Source organism: Procambarus clarkii, chromosome 36 (genome assembly GCF_040958095.1).
Source record: "Procambarus clarkii isolate CNS0578487 chromosome 36, FALCON_Pclarkii_2.0, whole genome shotgun sequence".
Lineage (NCBI taxonomy): Eukaryota > Metazoa > Arthropoda > Malacostraca > Decapoda > Cambaridae > Procambarus > Procambarus clarkii.
Window position 1 is genome coordinate 9,986,401 of NC_091185.1, and position 17,869 is coordinate 10,004,269.

The window sequence follows — 17,869 nt, forward strand, 5'->3', positions numbered from 1 at the left end:
ACTTTCTCGAAGGCTGCAAAGAACTTCGAAACTTCCCTCTCGTTGAATTGAATTTTGGGACCATTTTTATGTTCCTTACCGGATCGAAACCGCTGGTGTCCGTTGTTGGCCTCCGACCACCGCCTAATCGCAATACTTCTAGTTCATGTTGTCTCTGTCTTTCCTTTTCTTCTCTCTCTCGCTCTTCTCTTTGTCTTTCTCGTTCTTCTCTTTCCCGTTTCTCTTCTCTCTATCGCTCTTCTCTTTCTCGTTTCTCTTCTCTCTCTCGCTCTTCTCTTTCTCTCTCTCTCTCTCTCGCTCTTCTTTCCTTTCTTCTAATTCTAAACGCCTCATCGCCATTTCCTTATCTTTCATCTCCATTTCTTTATCTTTTAATTCTCGTTCTAATTCTAACTTCTTCCACTCTATCTCGCGATTTATTTCTAGGGCACGCATTTTGACTGTAAGGAAGCTAATATTAAGCTCACCTGCATCACTGTCGATGTCACTGCCCTTATCTTCCTTTTCCGTGGAAGCTATTTCCTCACCTTCCTTTGGACTAGGAGGCTCGCCTTCCTGTTTCTCCTCTGCCTTCAAGTGCCGGTGAACCTTGGACAAGATCTCCACACGGGAATCACTGGCACGGATCTTGATCTCCAGGTAGGCGCTCACTAGTACAAGCTCTGGTTTGCTCAGATATTTTAATCTGGCAAGACAGTCCTCTCTGTTCAGAAAAGCCTGCACGTCGTCCAGATCATCGATGGTAGCTTTCTCTGCCATTGTCACCGATGGAACACTTAACTAGCACTTGACACACCGCTTACACGTTAACACTTAATGCACCGAGCACAGTTCTACGGCAATATTGCACTTTATCGCACCAAACACTGCACTTGCCAATATTGCACGTAATCACTTCGGGCACCGCACTACGCAATATCGCACTTAATCACAGCGAACCCTTCGCTCTACAATATTGCACTGAATCACTGAGCACCACACTAGTCAATATTGCACTTAATCGCTTAGTCACAGCGAGCACCGCACAGCACAATATCGCACTTAGTCACCCTTGAGCACCGCACAGGACGTATAACGTCACACACAGGGGGAATTATATACAGGGATTACGCCACTTCACCACCCCTGTCAAACATACTTAACAAGGGGTCGGATCCCGCTGGGGATGCCAATTATGTTACGGCCCTCTCGGGACGCAACGGGGTTCTCACTCTGATGTTATTAGAGTAAGTAGTATCCGGCCCCAAGCCAGTAGTGGCTTTCAAGGAATGAGATCCGTGACGCAAGAAACTTAAAGGGGGAAGGGAAAGTAAGTTAAGAACTTAAGATTATAATTACCATCACCAATAAATAATATATAAAAGAGTGCACAGGGGGAGGGGTATTAACACTGTACAGGGGAAATACACAATCGTCTTCTCCTGAAGACGCTGGATCCAAATACTCGGTGCTGAGTCCTCGGTGCTTTCGTGGTCTCTTGACGAATCCTTCGACCAAGCTGAGTCTACCCTGGCCACAGGTCAGCCAAAACACAGGTCCACTGGGGGCACCGCCGTGGAGGCCGTCAACCACAAGTCCAGCAGGTCTGCTGGCAGGTTCCGGACCAACAACGCTGGTAAGGCCACTCCACGAGCGATATTAGGGTAATGCCCTAGACAGGAGCCTCGTGTGATACCACAAATCACTCTCCTGTCCTCAGTACCCCAGTGGATAATCGTCTCCAGCAGCCGGTCCCAGGTAAGACAATCCTTCTACTGCCACTACACTGGCAGGGCAACACACCACAGTGTTCTTTCGGGAGACGACTTCACAGCTGCTGCAGCAACGCACAAGGTATGGAGACGGCTGCCTTGGGTAGACTGACTCAACTTCCATCACAGCAGTTCCAGGTCGACTCTGTAAGCAGACACGTCATCAATAACTGGGACACTAAAACACCTCACTTACAGGCTCAGACACAAACGCCCGACGTATCCACTCCATAGATGGCGCTGGTGTCTGAGCACCACCTCACCAGAGGTCAGCAGCGGCTGTGTTGATTGCTGAACCAGACTGGAAACTGGCCCTCGAGGCCAGTACACGTCGTCCTCACCATGTGTCGTCGTCCGTTTGGAGGGGGTTTCGGGAGCTGACCCACAGATGGCGCGGTCGTCACTGCTCCGGGCTCGGACGCTGGATCCGGGTTCGTAACAGTGACTACCCCACATCAATTCTTCTCGCGGATTTTCAGTGTTTTGTTGGATTTTTGGTGATTTGACTATGGGTCCCAAGAAAGCCAGTGGTAAGGATAAAGGCCAGAAAGCCCATGTGAGGATGACAATAGAGGAGAAACAAGAGATCATTCGGAAGCATGAGAACGGTACACGTGTTGTTAAACTTTGTAGGCAGTACAACAAAGCCACATCAACAATATGCACTATACTTAAGAAGAAAAATGAGATTATGAGTGCTAAAGTGGCAAAAGGAGTCAGAACAATAACGAAACAAAGACCACAAATACTTGAAGAAGTGGAAAAGTTGTTATTAATTTGGATACACGACAAGGAGTTAAGGGGTGACAGTGTTTCGAAGGCCATTATTTGTGAGAAAGCCAGGGTTTGGACAGATTTGTGGTGAGGAAATCGAGCAGTGAGCCTCAACCAGGACCTAGTGGCACTCAGATAAAATGTCCCAGGGAGAGCACACCAGAAAAGGTCTTCACTGCCTGATGTGATAATGGAAGGGGACTCCCCTTCCAAACAGTAACTCCTCTCCTCCTCCTCCCCCCTCCTCACCATCTTCCATACGCCTACAGCATTCAACAGCAAGGTAAGTAATAACTTGAACATAGTTTTGTAGGTTTATTTAGATGAATTAGGTATAAAAATTTAGTTTGATGTGGGGTTTTTGGGGTAGTCAGGAACGGATTAATTCATTTCCCTTTATTTCTTATGGGGAAATTAGTTTCGGAATACGAGTTTTCGGAATACGAGGCGTCTCCAGGAACCAATTAAACTCTTAAACTGAGGTATGCCTGTACTGTATAAATAAATAAAATAAATTAACTGTAGGAGTGCCACAAGGCAGCATCTTAGGACCTACCCTATTTCTTATATTCATTAATGACTTGCCAAATGTCTAACATTCTTAAACCTATACTATTTGCTGATGATACTACCTTCATCTGTTCAAGCCCCAACCTAAACACATACTAATATTGTAAATAACAAATTAAAAAATCCATTCAATTAATTTTAATTTTGCCTCGAGGGGTGAGTTTATTGTGCAGCGCCACTCATCCTGTGAGTGGACATACTCCATAGCAGCATGTACAACACCTCCAATAGGAAGAAAACCCGCTGGGTTGTTCATCCTGTCACTTGTATCTAGACATAGCTTGGACTTGCTTAACTGTCTCAAGTGAACAGCTTCTCGAACAAGAAGATTAACATACGTCAACCCTTAAAAATCTTACCTTATCTTGCGGGTTCAAAATGGAGAAATCTTTTAAGAACAGTATCTTTATTTGACAAATAGTATTTTTTTAACTCAAACAATGTGGGGGTTTATTATTCTACACATATTTCTAATGACTCTTAGATGTTCTTGTGAGCGTGAGCGCTTTGGCCTGGGTTCATATCCTGGCCAGGGAGGATTTACTGGGCGCCAATCCCTAATTGTAGCCTCTGTTTACCCAACAGTAAAATGGGTACCTGGTTGTTAAACGATTTGGTGGGTCGTATTTTGGGGAGCATTAGGATTACTTGAGCCCGAAAACTATGAGTGCTAGTGGCTGTACAAAAATGTAAGGACTCTTGTACATATATGTGTATATAAAGAGATATATATATATATATATATATATATATATATATATATATATATATATATATATATATTAGTATATTTTGGTAGCAGTCTTTCCTGTAGACATATATTATTAAATATGACCGAAAAAGTAAGATTAATAATTCTAACACAAATTTTCTCAATCTTTCGTACATTACGCTTCACTGTTGGAGGTAAATCAAAAATCACTTCTCCAAAATTCATTTTTATTTCTAGTCTGACGCGACACGGGCGCGTTTCGTAAAACTTATTACATTTTCAAAGACTTCACAAATACACAACTGATTAGAACTTACGTCTCTCTGATATTATATCTACATTTGAGTGAGGTGGGAAGGGTGATGTGGCATTAACACAAGACAGAACAGGAGGGGATATTAATAGGGTATTAAAAGTATCAACACAAGACAGAACAGAAACAATGGGTATTGAATAGAAGTGTTTGTAGAAAGCCTATTGGTCCATATTTCTTGATGCTTCTATATTGGAGCGGAGTCTTGAGGTGGGTAGAATATAGTTGTGCAATAATTGGCTGTTGATTGCTGGTGTTGACTTCTTGATGTGTAGTGCCTCGCAAACGTCAAGCCGCCTGCTATCGCTGTATCTATCGATGATTTCTGTGTTGTTTACTAGGATTTCTCTGGCGATGGTTTGGTTATGGGAAGAGATTATATGTTCCTTAATGGAGCCCTGTTGCTTATGCATCGTTAAACGCCTAGAAAGAGATGTTGTTGTCTTGCCTATATACTGGGTTTTTTGGAGCTTACAGTCCCCAAGTGGGCATTTGAAGGCATAGACGACGTTAGTCTCTTTTAAAGCGTTCTGTTTTGTGTCTGGAGAGTTTCTCATGAGTAGGCTGGCCGTTTTTCTGGTTTTATAGTAAATCGTCAGTTGTATCCTCTGATTTTTGTCTGTAGGGATAACATTTCTATTAACAATATCTTTCAAAACCCTTTCCTCCGTTTTATGAGCTGTGGAAAAGAAGTTCCTGTAAAATAGTCTAATAGGGGGTATAGGTGTTGTGTTAGTTGTCTCTTCAGAGGTTGCATGGCTTTTCACTTTCCTTCTTATGATGTCTTCGATGAAACCATTGGAGAAGCCGTTATTGACTAGGACCTGTCTTACCCTACAGAGTTCTTCGTCGACTTGCTTCCATTCTGAGCTGTGGCTGAGAGCACGGTCGACGTATGCGTTAACAACACTCCTCTTGTACCTGTCGGGGCAGTCGCTGTTGGCATTTAGGCACATTCCTATGTTTGTTTCCTTAGTGTAGACTGCAGTGTGGAAACCTCCGCCCTTTTCCATGACTGTTACATCTAGAAAAGGGCGGAGGTTTCCACACTGCAGTCTACACTAAGGAAACAAACATAGGAATGTGCCTAAATGCCAACAGCGACTGCCCCGACAGGTACAAGAGGAGTGTTGTTAACGCATACGTCGACCGTGCTCTCAGCCACAGCTCAGAATGGAAGCAAGTCGACGAAGAACTCTGTAGGGTAAGGCAGGTCCTAGTCAATAACGGCTTCTCCAATGGTTTCATCGAAGACATCATAAGAAGGAAAGTGAAAAGCCATGCAACCTCGGAAGAGACAACTAACACAACACCTATACCCCCTATTAGACTATTTTACAGGAACTTCTTTTCCACAGCTCATAAAACGGAGGAAAGGGTCCTGAAAGATATTGTTAATAGAAACGTTATCCCTACAGACAAAAATCAGAGGATACAACTGACGATTTACTATAAAACCAGAAAAACGGCCAGCCTACTCATGAGAAACTCTCCAGACACAAAACAGAACGCTTTAAAAGAGACTAACGTCGTCTATGCCTTCAAATGCCCACTTGGGGACTGTAAGCTCCAAAAAACCCAGTATATAGGCAAGACAACAACATCTCTTTCTAGGCGTTTAACGATGCATAAGCAACAGGGCTCCATTAAGGAACATATAATCTCTTCCCATAACCAAACCATCGCCAGAGAAATCCTAGTAAACAACACAGAAATCATCGATAGATACAGCGATAGCAGGCGGCTTGACGTTTGCGAGGCACTACACATCAAGAAGTCAACACCAGCAATCAACAGCCAATTATTGCACAACTATATTCTACCCACCTCAAGACTCCGCTCCAATATAGAAGCATCAAGAAATATGGACCAATAGGCTTTCTACAAACACTTCTATTCAATACCCATTGTTTCTGTTCTGTCTTGTGTTGATACTTTTAATACCCTATTAATATCCCCTCCTGTTCTGTCTTGTGTTAATGCCACATCACCCTTCCCACCTCACTCAAATGTAGATATAATATCAGAGAGACGTAAGTTCTAATCAGTTGTGTATTTGTGAAGTCTTTGAAAATGTAATAAGTTTTATGAAACGCGCCCGTGTCGCGTCAGACTAGAAATAAAAATGAATTTTGGAGAAGTGATTTTTGATTTACCTCCAACAGTGAAGCGTAATGTACGAAAGATTGAGAAAATTCGTGTTAGAATTATTAATCTTACTTTTTCGGTCATATTTAATAATATATATATATATATATATATATATATATATATATATATATATATATATATATATATATATATATATATATATATATATATATATATATATTATATATATATATATATATATATTATATATATTTATATATTATATTATATATATTTATATATTATATTATATATATATTATATATATACATATATATATATATATTATATATATATATATATATATATATATATATATATATATATATATATATATATATATATATATATATAATATCACATTCTCTCAGCTAGTGGTCAAGGCGGTGTCCATTACTCTCACCACGGATTTTGCAACTCCGCCGCTCAACTGTTGTTTCCATCCCAAATCTCTACGGATATTTGTATCCAAGACAGATTCTTGCTATTATTGATTTTGTCTGCAGCCACCTCCTCTTCATCTATAATGATTGGGATTGCCAGCTGCAACCATATTGTACCAGCGAACAGATTCACTGATTTGTTCTTCTATTCTCCTTTCCTCAGTTATCTTGTCATGGTGATATTGCCTGATAATATCTCTAATTTGTAGAAGAGTCTTGGGTATGAGGTATTCAACATCGTCTCCTTCAGTGCCTTCTACAGCCAGCACATCTGCTCGTTCATTTCCACAGATTCCAACATGGTAGGGGATCCACAGAAATTTAACAACTCTTCCCTGATTGGTTAGTGCAGTACTCTCACTGCTCTCATGATTTCAGCAACTATCGCAAGATTTTCCGCACAATTTTTACAAAGGCTTTGTAGTGCTGCTTTTGAATCAATGCAGATCACTGCACCATTAGTGTTTCATTCAAGGAATCTTAACACCATAACAATGGAAGTTAGCTCTGCTTGCACTGAAGTGGCATAGTTCTCAATATGTGTTTTTTTCTTCATTTCCATCCTATTTACAGTGTATGCTGCACCAGCCCTGCCATTGACAGGATTAGATGACCCATCAGTGTAGATTTGATCTAATTCATTTCTGGCTTCTGTATAAACTTTCTCAAGGTACTTGTAACTCATTTCTTGTGGTATCATGTTGGACTTTTACGTTGTCATCTCATTGATGAAAATCCTGCATGGGTCATCCTCCCAGGGAGGTAACCTCTCTACAGGCATGAGCTCACGGGCTTGCTCAAGCAGGTCAAGTTCTTTGAGGTAGCAGACTGATCTGTGATGCCATTTTTTGCTTCCTGTTTCTTTCTGTAAGTAGCACAGAACTCAGTTTTTTTTTTTTTTGCACTATCATTGTATTCTCTGAAATTTTTGGAAATATCATTGTATTGAGGATCTTAAATGCAAGCTTAGCATTCAGAATTGAATTCGGCTTTTAACACTGGGGAGGGACAACTCCTCTCATAGATTAGATGTTTTGGCAGTTCTTGGGACTCCAAGAATAAGCATCATGGCTTCATTTTGTATACTTTCAAGTTTTTCATATCTCTTTGGGAATAAGTGCACAAGACTGGTGCGACATAGTCTATGACAGAGCTCACATAGGCTGTGTACATCATTTTAAGCACAGCAATAGAGGACCCCATGCCCATTCCAGGTCATAGGTTTCAGTGCTTTGAGTCAACTTTTGCATGTTCCTATGAGTTGGTTGAGCTCCTCTTTCTTTCCCTTGTTAGAGCCGACAGTGATGCCAAGGTATCAACAGTGGTCAACCCATTTAAGTGTTGCACCATTAATTTGTAGATCATTTTCTCCCCGCTTGTGATGAGTTTCCTTTTATCTTGTCTGTGGAGAGAGTGAAACCAAGTTCAACAAATTTCCTTCCAAGGAGTTCAATGGACTGTTTAATTTTCTCAAGGTTGGAGCTTGTATTAGGACATCATCTGCATATCTCACTTGTTGTGTTCCTTCCAGAAATTCAATACAGTATTTGCAATGGAGTTCATAAGTATGTTGAATAGTGTGAGGGGCTTAAGGCTCCCTCCTTTGGGGGGTCCCTAGTTCCATACTCATTGTTCTTGAGACCGCTCCGTTGAAGCTGACCTTGGCTTCCATCCCTGTGAGGTAGTCTTCAATCCATTTCATCAGTCTCCCCTTGACACCTATGCATGCAAGCTCGTCCAGGATCACAATCCCCTGTGCTTTGTCGAAGGCTCCTTTGATGTCAACAAATACAAGTACTTAGCTGTGGCATTAGCCAAGTAATTAACTATACAATTTGCTGTGGTCTGTTCTTTCATGGAGGTCAATCAACAAACTCAGACTAAACATAGAAAAGATCTACTACATTTTAATTGGAACTAAACATCAAACCAAATTCACCTTCAGATAGACATGTCAACATTAATTGTAAAAATGAGAGAAAGTTCCTTGGCCTATACATTAGACAAGAAACTAAGTCTCCAAGGCTGTTGGTATAGTCTCAAAAATCAGATATTATGTTTCCCAATCTGCTCTCCTCTCATTGTACTAATTGCTAATCTATCCCTGTCTACCATAAGGTATCTGTGCATGGTGTTCAATCACTGCAAATTACCTGGATCTTACTTGGAGAGGGTCTCAGGAGTTCTTCCACTACCCGAGCCCAGCCTGAGGCCAGGCTCAACTTGTGATAACTTGGTCCAACAGGCTGTTGCTTGCAGCTGCTCATAGGCCTACATATCCGCTACAGCCTGGTTGGTCCAGTACTTTTTGCAAAAATTACCTCAATCTCATCATCGCCCAATAAAAATCCACTATCTTATGGTTATCTCGAGATGATTTTGGGGCTTAACATCCCCGTGGCCTGGTCTTCGACCAAGCCTCCTTTTTGTTACACACCCCCAGGAAGCAGCCCATATCAGCTGCCAAACTCCAGGGTACCTATTTACTGCTAAGTAACAGGGGCATCAGGGTGAAAGAAACCATTTTGCCATTTTCAGGGTGAATCAGGGTGAAAGAAACCATTTTGCCATTTTCTTGAGGTTATCTTGAGATGATTTCGGGGCTTTTTTAGTATCCCTGCGGCCCGGTCCTCGACTAGGCCTCCACCCCCAGGAAGCAGCCCGTGACAGCTGACTAACACCCAGGTACCTATTTTACTGCTAGGTAACAGGGGCATAGGGTGAAAGAAACTCTGCCCATTGCTTCTCGCCGGTGCCTGGGATCAAACCCAGGACCACAGGATCACAAGTCCAGCATGCTGTCCGCTCAGCCGACCGGCTCCCTGGAATTTTGTCTCCGCCTCCACCGGGAATCAAACCCGGACCCTCAGGACTATGAATCCGAAGCGCTGTCCACCCAGCTGTCAGGTCCCCACCACTATCAGAACAAATTCTGTCTTCAGACAACACACAGCCCCTCTCTTTAAATCCATAAACATGCTAAACATACACTCACTCCACACATTCTCTTGTGCTATTTACATGTATAAAAACATTGTTCCTATATGCTACTCTTGATCTGAAACTTAACTGGAGAGGCAAGTTTATTACTCTTCCTCAGTAGATGTAACAGAACTCATGAGCATACCACCAGAATTAAATCAATCTTAGATATTTCCAAAGAAAAACAATCTGTGCACTCAATGCAAATAAAACGACTCAATATATGGAACTCACTTAATAATTTCAACATATAAAACATTTATCACTTAGCTTAAGGACCTTCCTGCAACAATGTGTGTGTGTTAGTGTTTTACAAAAATAACCTAGCATAATCAACGGCATCCTAGCCTAGCGTAACCAAGCACAACCTAACCTAGCATAACTTAGCAACATAACCTAAGAACTAGCACAACTTAATTATAAATGACAAGCCTAATTAAACACAAACTAATACTGTATAGTAAACTGAACACAACCAAACATAACCTAATACAACCTAACACATCGTACTTAAGAACTCAACCTAGCATAACTGAACACAACCTTGTATAACTGAACACAACCTAACCTAGCATAACTTAACAGTTTAATCAAGCATAACCTAACAAAGCCTAACACCGTCCAACCTACAATAACCTAACACAACTCAAACATAATTAAACACAACCTAACCTATAAAAACTGCACAATGTAACCTGGAATAACTGAACACAACCTAACCTGGAATAACTGAACACAACCTAACCTGGAATAACTGAACACAACCTAACCTGGAATAACTAAACACAACCTAACCTGGAATAACTGAACACAACCTAACCTGGAATAACTGAACACAACCTAACCTGGAATAACTAAACACAACCTAACCAAGAATAACTGAACATTAGAAGCATTAGAAATATTGCCAGAACAAAGGTGGATGTATTCAAGAGACACTTAGAAAAGTTCTTGCAAGAAGTGCCGGACCAACCAGGCTGTAGTGGATACGTAGGCCTGCGGGGCCACTCTAAGCAACAGCCTGGTGGACCAAGATACAGTATCACAAGTTGGTCTACTCCCCCAAGTTATCGGGGAGTAGAAGAACTCCCAGGACCCTCTCCAGGTATGCTCCAGGTATAACAACCTACTTTAGTATAACTGAACTTTAGTATAACTGAACACAATGTAACCTAGAAACCCTGAACACAACCTATCCTAGAATAACTGAATAGAACATAACCTAGAATAACTGATCAGAACATAACCTAGAATAACTGATCAGAACATAACCTAGTATAACTGATCATAACCTAGTATAACTGATTATAACCTATGTGACGGTGTTCCCCCCCTTATATTTCTCCCACGCCAGCTGTAAGAGTCATATCCACTTTTCCCGAGCGTTCTCTATGTTCTGGCGAACAATTCGACATATGTGGGAGCGTGTAGTGTTCTCGCATTGGCGAGAAATTCACAAAAGAAGAGTATTTTGGCCTGTGGTATAGGCCCTTTAGGACGCCAATATGGCGCCGGCCCCTCCGTTTTGCCGTCAAAACGGTGTGACGTCAGTGGCACCAGATTGGTCAAGAACAGTGACGTGGCACAGGGAGCCAATAAGAAATGCCCCTGGCAAGTATGACGTCACGAAGGCAGGGGGGTCCGGTCATCGCGCCGCGGTGGCGCCACCAGTTTGAGATGGCACGTCAAGGTGGTCGGATGTGCGACAGGGGATCCTGTCAGTTTGGCAGGGTCCCCCATCTCTGGAGGATTTACGCATCACCAGCGGTCTGCCAGCACCTGGGGAGGTCTTCCTATATTCCATGTGTTGGACCGACGTAGGAATTGACGAGAAATGAGCAGCAAGTGCTCCAGGGACAGGTGCTGTGCAAGAGTGAAGTCTAGACAGTGACGTCTGGGACGTCTGATAGCTTCACCAGTGATGACGTAGCGGCTGGGCCAATCTTCCGTGAGGGAGCAGTTTGACACGACACGTTGACGAGGTCGGACGTGCGAAAGTTGGTCCTGTCAGTTTGACAGTTGTACCCCGCTCCCGTGAATTTTACGCGTCACCCGTAGTCTGCAAGTACGCTGTGAGGTCTTCCTTCGTTCATGTGTTGGACCGAAGAGGGAATCGACGGAATATTGAGTAACAATTGCTCCAGAGACAGGTGCTTTGCAAGAAGAAGCAGTGAAGTCTGTGCAGTGACTTGTATGACGTCTGAGGCAGTTCACCCATCTAGTGACGACGTAGCGGCTGGGCCAATCCACCGGGAAGCAGGGAAAGAAGAAAACTAATTGGGAATCAGGACGACTGCAGCCGAGAGTAGGACTGCAGACGTAGTGGCGAGGAGAAGTCGACGGCCAGGAGACCGACTCCAACCCTTCAAGCTGTTGTGGAGGAGTACGGACCTGCGGAGGACAGAGCACGGTGATGACGCGTTTTTTTTTTTGTGATGTTGATTGGGTTCCTGGAGAGAGCATCACAGCGTGTGTGGGGGCATTCCCTACAACGAGTCGAGAGCCGGGACCAGGAGCTGCAATTCAACTCTCACCGGAAGGCAAGTCCACATCAGTGAGGTCGAAGTAGGTGATTCTAGTTTGCCTCCCAATTCCCCTTTAGTCAGCTATATTTAGCCAGAGTATCTTATATGTCGTGAGCAAGGCTCACCAATGTCTATGTCACGGTAGGACACAGTTGTGGAGAGTGAGGCTGTGGAAAGCTCTCACGATATTTATATATGTGGTGTGTGTAGGCACCTGAGATTATTGAAGAATTTGCTGTGTCGTGGATGATTTCTTTCATGTGACATTAATATTATAACTTATGCCAGAGAATATATATATATAAGTGTACCAGTTATTGGTGTAATGCTGTGTGCCCAGTATTATCTTATTATCAATGATATTGATGAATTGGTCGATATATATATGTGCTGGAGTGTTGGGTAACATTTTCATGTGTACAGTGATATTCTGTGTTATCGACTCCAAAAGGAATTCCTGAGTCTAAGGACAGTACCGTGGTTAATTGCATTCATGGTCATTATTATGATCTGCCGTGAATAACGCCTTTACAGCGAGATATCGTGTTTATTGCTGTAGAAACGATTTATTGAGCTTGAGACCAGCGAAGTGACTCATTGTGTTATATTGTCATTATAGCAAATATTGTGTTGATTGTAAATATAGTGATTACTGTGAATTTAAACAAACAGGCGCATAACGCCAAGAAACGAGTACAGAAGCATTCACATGGTGAGGGGGGCCGCTCAGCTGATATTGACAGGAGGGGGAGTGTTGCCCTCTTGACGAGTTCCAGTTTTATGAAGAGAGAGTGACTTACTGCCGTGTACTTGTTGCTTCGTTGTTGATATACTACCTTGTGTGTTTTAAGTAAAATACAAAACTACCTTCGCATTTGTATTATCCCCTCCATATCTTGTTGCTATAGAACAATTGGAAAGAGTGAGAGTGATAAAGATACATACCTGCCTGTGACCAGTTTTAACGAGTGAGCTCTCTGCCACTAGTACCACAATCCCACTGACGTGTTACTGGACACGGGAAACACCAGTTGGCGACCTTGCAGTTAGTAGTAGAGCCCTTGTTGGGGCGGGCACACGGTTGGGAGAGAGCTAACTGTGTTCTCACTCGTCTTTGGTTATAAGGCCGGCTGGAGATCGACTGGGATACTCTCCTGGCGAACAGTGGTGCCGCGAGGATTGAGTGAAGACCCGCAGGACTACTGTGAGTAACAGTTGTCGCTAATACTACTGGGTGGTGTTTAGGTAGAGAGAGAGATTGACACCCCGACGTTGGCGACCGTTGACAGGATAGTATGTACGATCATTGATACTTATACTTACAACTAAGGTAAACCCCGACATTGGCGATCCTGCCAGGATTTCGGGATTAAGTTCTTGTACACCGTTACTCGCCTTACCGACGTTCCCCAACACCTAGTATAACTGAACACAACCTAACCTAGAAAAACCAAACACAACCTAACGTAGAATAACCGAACACAACCTAACGTAGAATAACCAAACACAACCTAATCTAGAAAAATCGAACACAACCTAATCTAGAAAAACCGAACACAACCTAACCTACTATAACAGAACACAACCAAACCTAGCATAAACTAACACATACTAGTATATCCATAGGAAATCCACCCAACGAAGTGTGACATAACCTAGCACCACATAAGGAAATAGACTAGGAAGTGATGTGGTGGAGACTGACTCCATACACAATTTCAAATGTAGATATGATAAGGCTCCAGAGGCTCAGGAATCTAGACACCAGTAGATTGACAATTGAGAGGCGGGACTAAAGAGCCAAAGCTCAACCCCCACAAGCACAACTAGGTGAGTACATAACACATCACCACCTATCCTAGCAATACACAGCGTAGCACCCTTTAACGTAGCATAGGACACCCATTCACCAGCTAACCTAGCATAACAAACAAATATCCCCTTACCTAGCATGACATAACTAATTACCCCCAACCTAGCATGACATAACCAATTACCCCCTAACCTAGCATGACATAACCAATTACCCCCCTAACCTAGCATGACACAACCAATCACCCCCTAACCTACCATGACATAGCCAATCACCCCCTAACCTAGCATGACACAACCAATCACCCCCTAACCTGGTATGACACAACCAATCACCCCCTAACCAGGCATGACACAACCAATCACCCCCTAACCTGGTATGACACAACCAATCACCCCCTAACCAGGCATGACACAACCAATCACACCCTAACCAGGCATGACACAACCAATCACCCCCTAACCTAGCATGACACAACCAATCACCCCCTAACCTGGCATGACATAACCAATTACCCCCTAACCTAGCATGACACAACCAATTACCCCCTAGCCTAGCATGACATAACCAATCACCCCCCTAACCTGCCATGACATAACCAATTACCCCCTAACCTAGCATGACATAACCAATCACACCCTAACCTAGCATGATATAACCAATCACCCCTAACCTAGCATGACAACCAATTACCCCAACCCTAGCATGACAACCAATCACCTCCTAACCTAGCAAGATATAACCAATCACCCCCTAACCTAGCACTGCAAACCAATCACCCCCTAATCTAGCATGACATAAGCAATGATCTCCTAACCTAGCATAACATAACCAATCACACACTGTAACCAATCACCCCCTAACCTAGCATGACACAACCAATTTCCCCCTAACCTCCCATGACATAACCAATTACCCTCCATACCATGACATAGCCAATCTCCCCCTAACCAAGTACAACATAACCAATTACCAATTAACCTAGCATGAAATAACCAATTACTCCCTAACCGAGCATGATATAACCAATCACCCCCTAACCTAATGACATAACCAATTATGCCCTAACCTAGCATGATATAACCAATCACCCCCTAACCTAGCATGACATACCCAATTACCCCCTAACCTAGCATGTAATAACCAATTATTCCCTAACTAGCATGATATAACCAATCACCCCCTAACCTAGCATGACATAACCAATCATCCCCTAACCTAGCATGACACAACCAATCACCCCCTAACCTAGCATGACATAACCAATTATCTCCTAACCTAGCATGACATACCCAATTATCCCCTAACCTAGCATGACATAACCAATCACCAGCATCACCAGCTAACCTAGCATGACATAACCAATTACCCCCTAACCTAGCATGACACAACCAATCAAACCCTAACCTAGCATGACACAACTGATCACCCCCTAACCTAGCATAACAACTAATCACCCCCCCTAACCTAGCATGACACAACCAATCATCCCCCTAACCTAGCATGACAACCAATCAAACCCTAACCTAGCATGTCATAACCAATTACCCCCTATCTTGAGGTTATCTTGAGATGATTTCGGGGCTTTAGTGTCCCTGCGGCCCGGTCCTCGACCAGGCCTCCACTCCCAGGAAGCAGCCCGTGACAGCTGACTAACACCCAGGTACCTATTTACTGCTAGGTAACAGGGGCATAGGGTGAAAGAAACTCTGCCCATTGTTTCTTGCCGGCGCCCGGGATCGAACCCGGGACCACAGGATCACAGTCCAGCGTGCTGTCCGCTCGGCCGACCGGCTCCCTAACCTAGCATGACACAACCAATCACGAGCTAACCTAGCATGACACAACCAATCACCAGCTAACCTAGTATGACATAACCAATTACCCCCTAACCTAGCATGCCATAACCAATTACCCCCTTAAACCTAGCATGACATAACCAATCACCAGCTAACCTAGCATGACATCACCACTCACCCCTTAACCTAGCATGCCATAACCAATTACCCCCTAAATCTAGCATGACATACCAATCACCAGCTAACCTAGCATGACAAAACCAATTACCCCCTAACATAGCATGACATAACCAATTACCCCTTAACCTAATATGAAACAACCAATCACCCTCTAACAGGTAGCCAGAGAATAAGACGTACCAGTGTAGGGCTGGACACAAAATGAACAGGTAGCCAGGATACAAGATACATCAGTGTGGGTCTGGACATGATATGAACAGGTAGCCAGAGAACAAGATGTACCAGTGTAGGACTAGACACAATATGAACAGGTAACCATTGAACAAGACACTAATATGGGATTGGACATTATATGAACAGGTAGCCATTGAACAAGACGTACTACTGTGGGGCTGGACATAACATGAACAGGTAGCCAGAGAACAAGACACACCTGTGTGGGGCTGGACATAATATGAAAAAGTAGCCAGAAAACAAGACATACCAGTGTGGAGGCTGGACACAACACGAAAAGGTAGCCAAGGAACAAGACGCACCAGTGTGGGGCTGGACACAACACGAAAAGGTAGCCAAGGAACAAGACGCACCAGTGTGGAGGCTGGACACAACACGAAAAGGTAGCCAAGGAACAAGACGCACCAGTGTGGGGCTGGACACAACACAAAGATAGCTAGAGAACAAGACACACCAGTGTAGGGCTGGACACAACATGAAAGGTAGCCAGAGAACAAGACACACCAGTGTAGGGCTGGACACAACATGAAAGGTAGCCAGAGAACAAGACGCACCAGTGTGGAGGCTGGACATAACACACCTTAAAAGTTCAACACACCGCCTGCTGACAAATGACCACAGAGTAATGTCCAATGTGTGGTGGCATGTTATAGTATATGAGTGAGAGAAGAGTGACTGACCTTGGTCCGTGACGTTATAGTCGTGGGTGAAGACCTCCTGCAGGAGGGTGTGGTGGGGGTCCGCGGCCCACTGCTCCACTGGCACTCCTCCACTAGTGCCACTCATCATTCATCTCCCCTCACACGGACCCTTGTGAGGTGACATGCCACCGTGGCCATCCCTCCTTCACTCATTCACTCACGCACACCTGCCCGTCACTGCCATGCTGGCGGTCACCACCACCCGCACCAAGGCTCGTTACCACGGCAACGGAGAAGCTCCTCACAACACCCCCGCTCTCACCCCCCCAGTAAACCCTCCATCCACGGGGGGACAATAACACCCCCGCTCTCACCCCTCCACCAGCGGGGGGACAATAACACCCCCGCTCTCACCCCTCCACCAGCGGGGGGACAATAACACCCCCGCTCTCACCCCTCCACCAGCGGGGGGACAATAACACCCCCGCTCTCACCCCCCCACTCAACCCTCCACCCGCGGGGGGGACCATAATAACACCCCCGCTCTCACGCCCCCCCCCGTCAACCCTCCACCAGCGGGGGAACAATAACACCCCCGCTCTCAACCCTCCACCCGCGGGGGGACAATAACACCCCCGCTCTCACCCCCCCCCCACTCAACCCTCCACCCGTGGGGGGACCATAATAACACCCCCGCTCTCACGCCCCCCCCCCCGTCAACCCTCCACCAGCGGGGGGACAATAACACCCCCGCTCTCAACCCTCCACCCGCGGGGGGACCATAATAACACCCCCGCTCTCATGGCCCCCCCCCGTCAACCCTCCACCAGCGGGGGGACAATAACACCCCCGCTCTCAACCCTCCACCCGCGGGGGGACCATAATAACACCCCTGCTCTCACCCCCCCACTCAACCCTCCACCTGCGGGGGGACCATAATAACACCCCCGCTCTCACGCCCCCCCCCCCCCCCGTCAACCC

The 17,869-nt window shown here is 44.5% G+C and overlaps 1 protein-coding gene across 3 annotated transcripts in view; it reads right to left on the reverse strand.

Annotated features, from left to right (window-relative positions):
• The window catches only part of LOC123756099 (centrosomal protein of 164 kDa), a 481,504-nt gene extending 464,305 nt beyond the window's left edge, over nt 1-17,199 (reverse strand). For 2 of the 3 annotated variants that reach the window (XR_011230545.1, XM_069336539.1), the window contains exon 1: nt 16,928-17,198. Coding sequence is in view for 2 of the 3 variants with exons in the window: in XM_069336539.1 (XP_069192640.1) it covers nt 16,928-17,036 (109 nt within the window). In the remaining variant the exon portion in view is untranslated. Of the gene's footprint in view, nt 1-16,927 lie in introns of all 3 variants that reach the window. The other variant, XM_069336540.1, reaches the window with a different exon arrangement.
• Between the last annotated feature and the right edge of the window lie 670 nt (nt 17,200-17,869).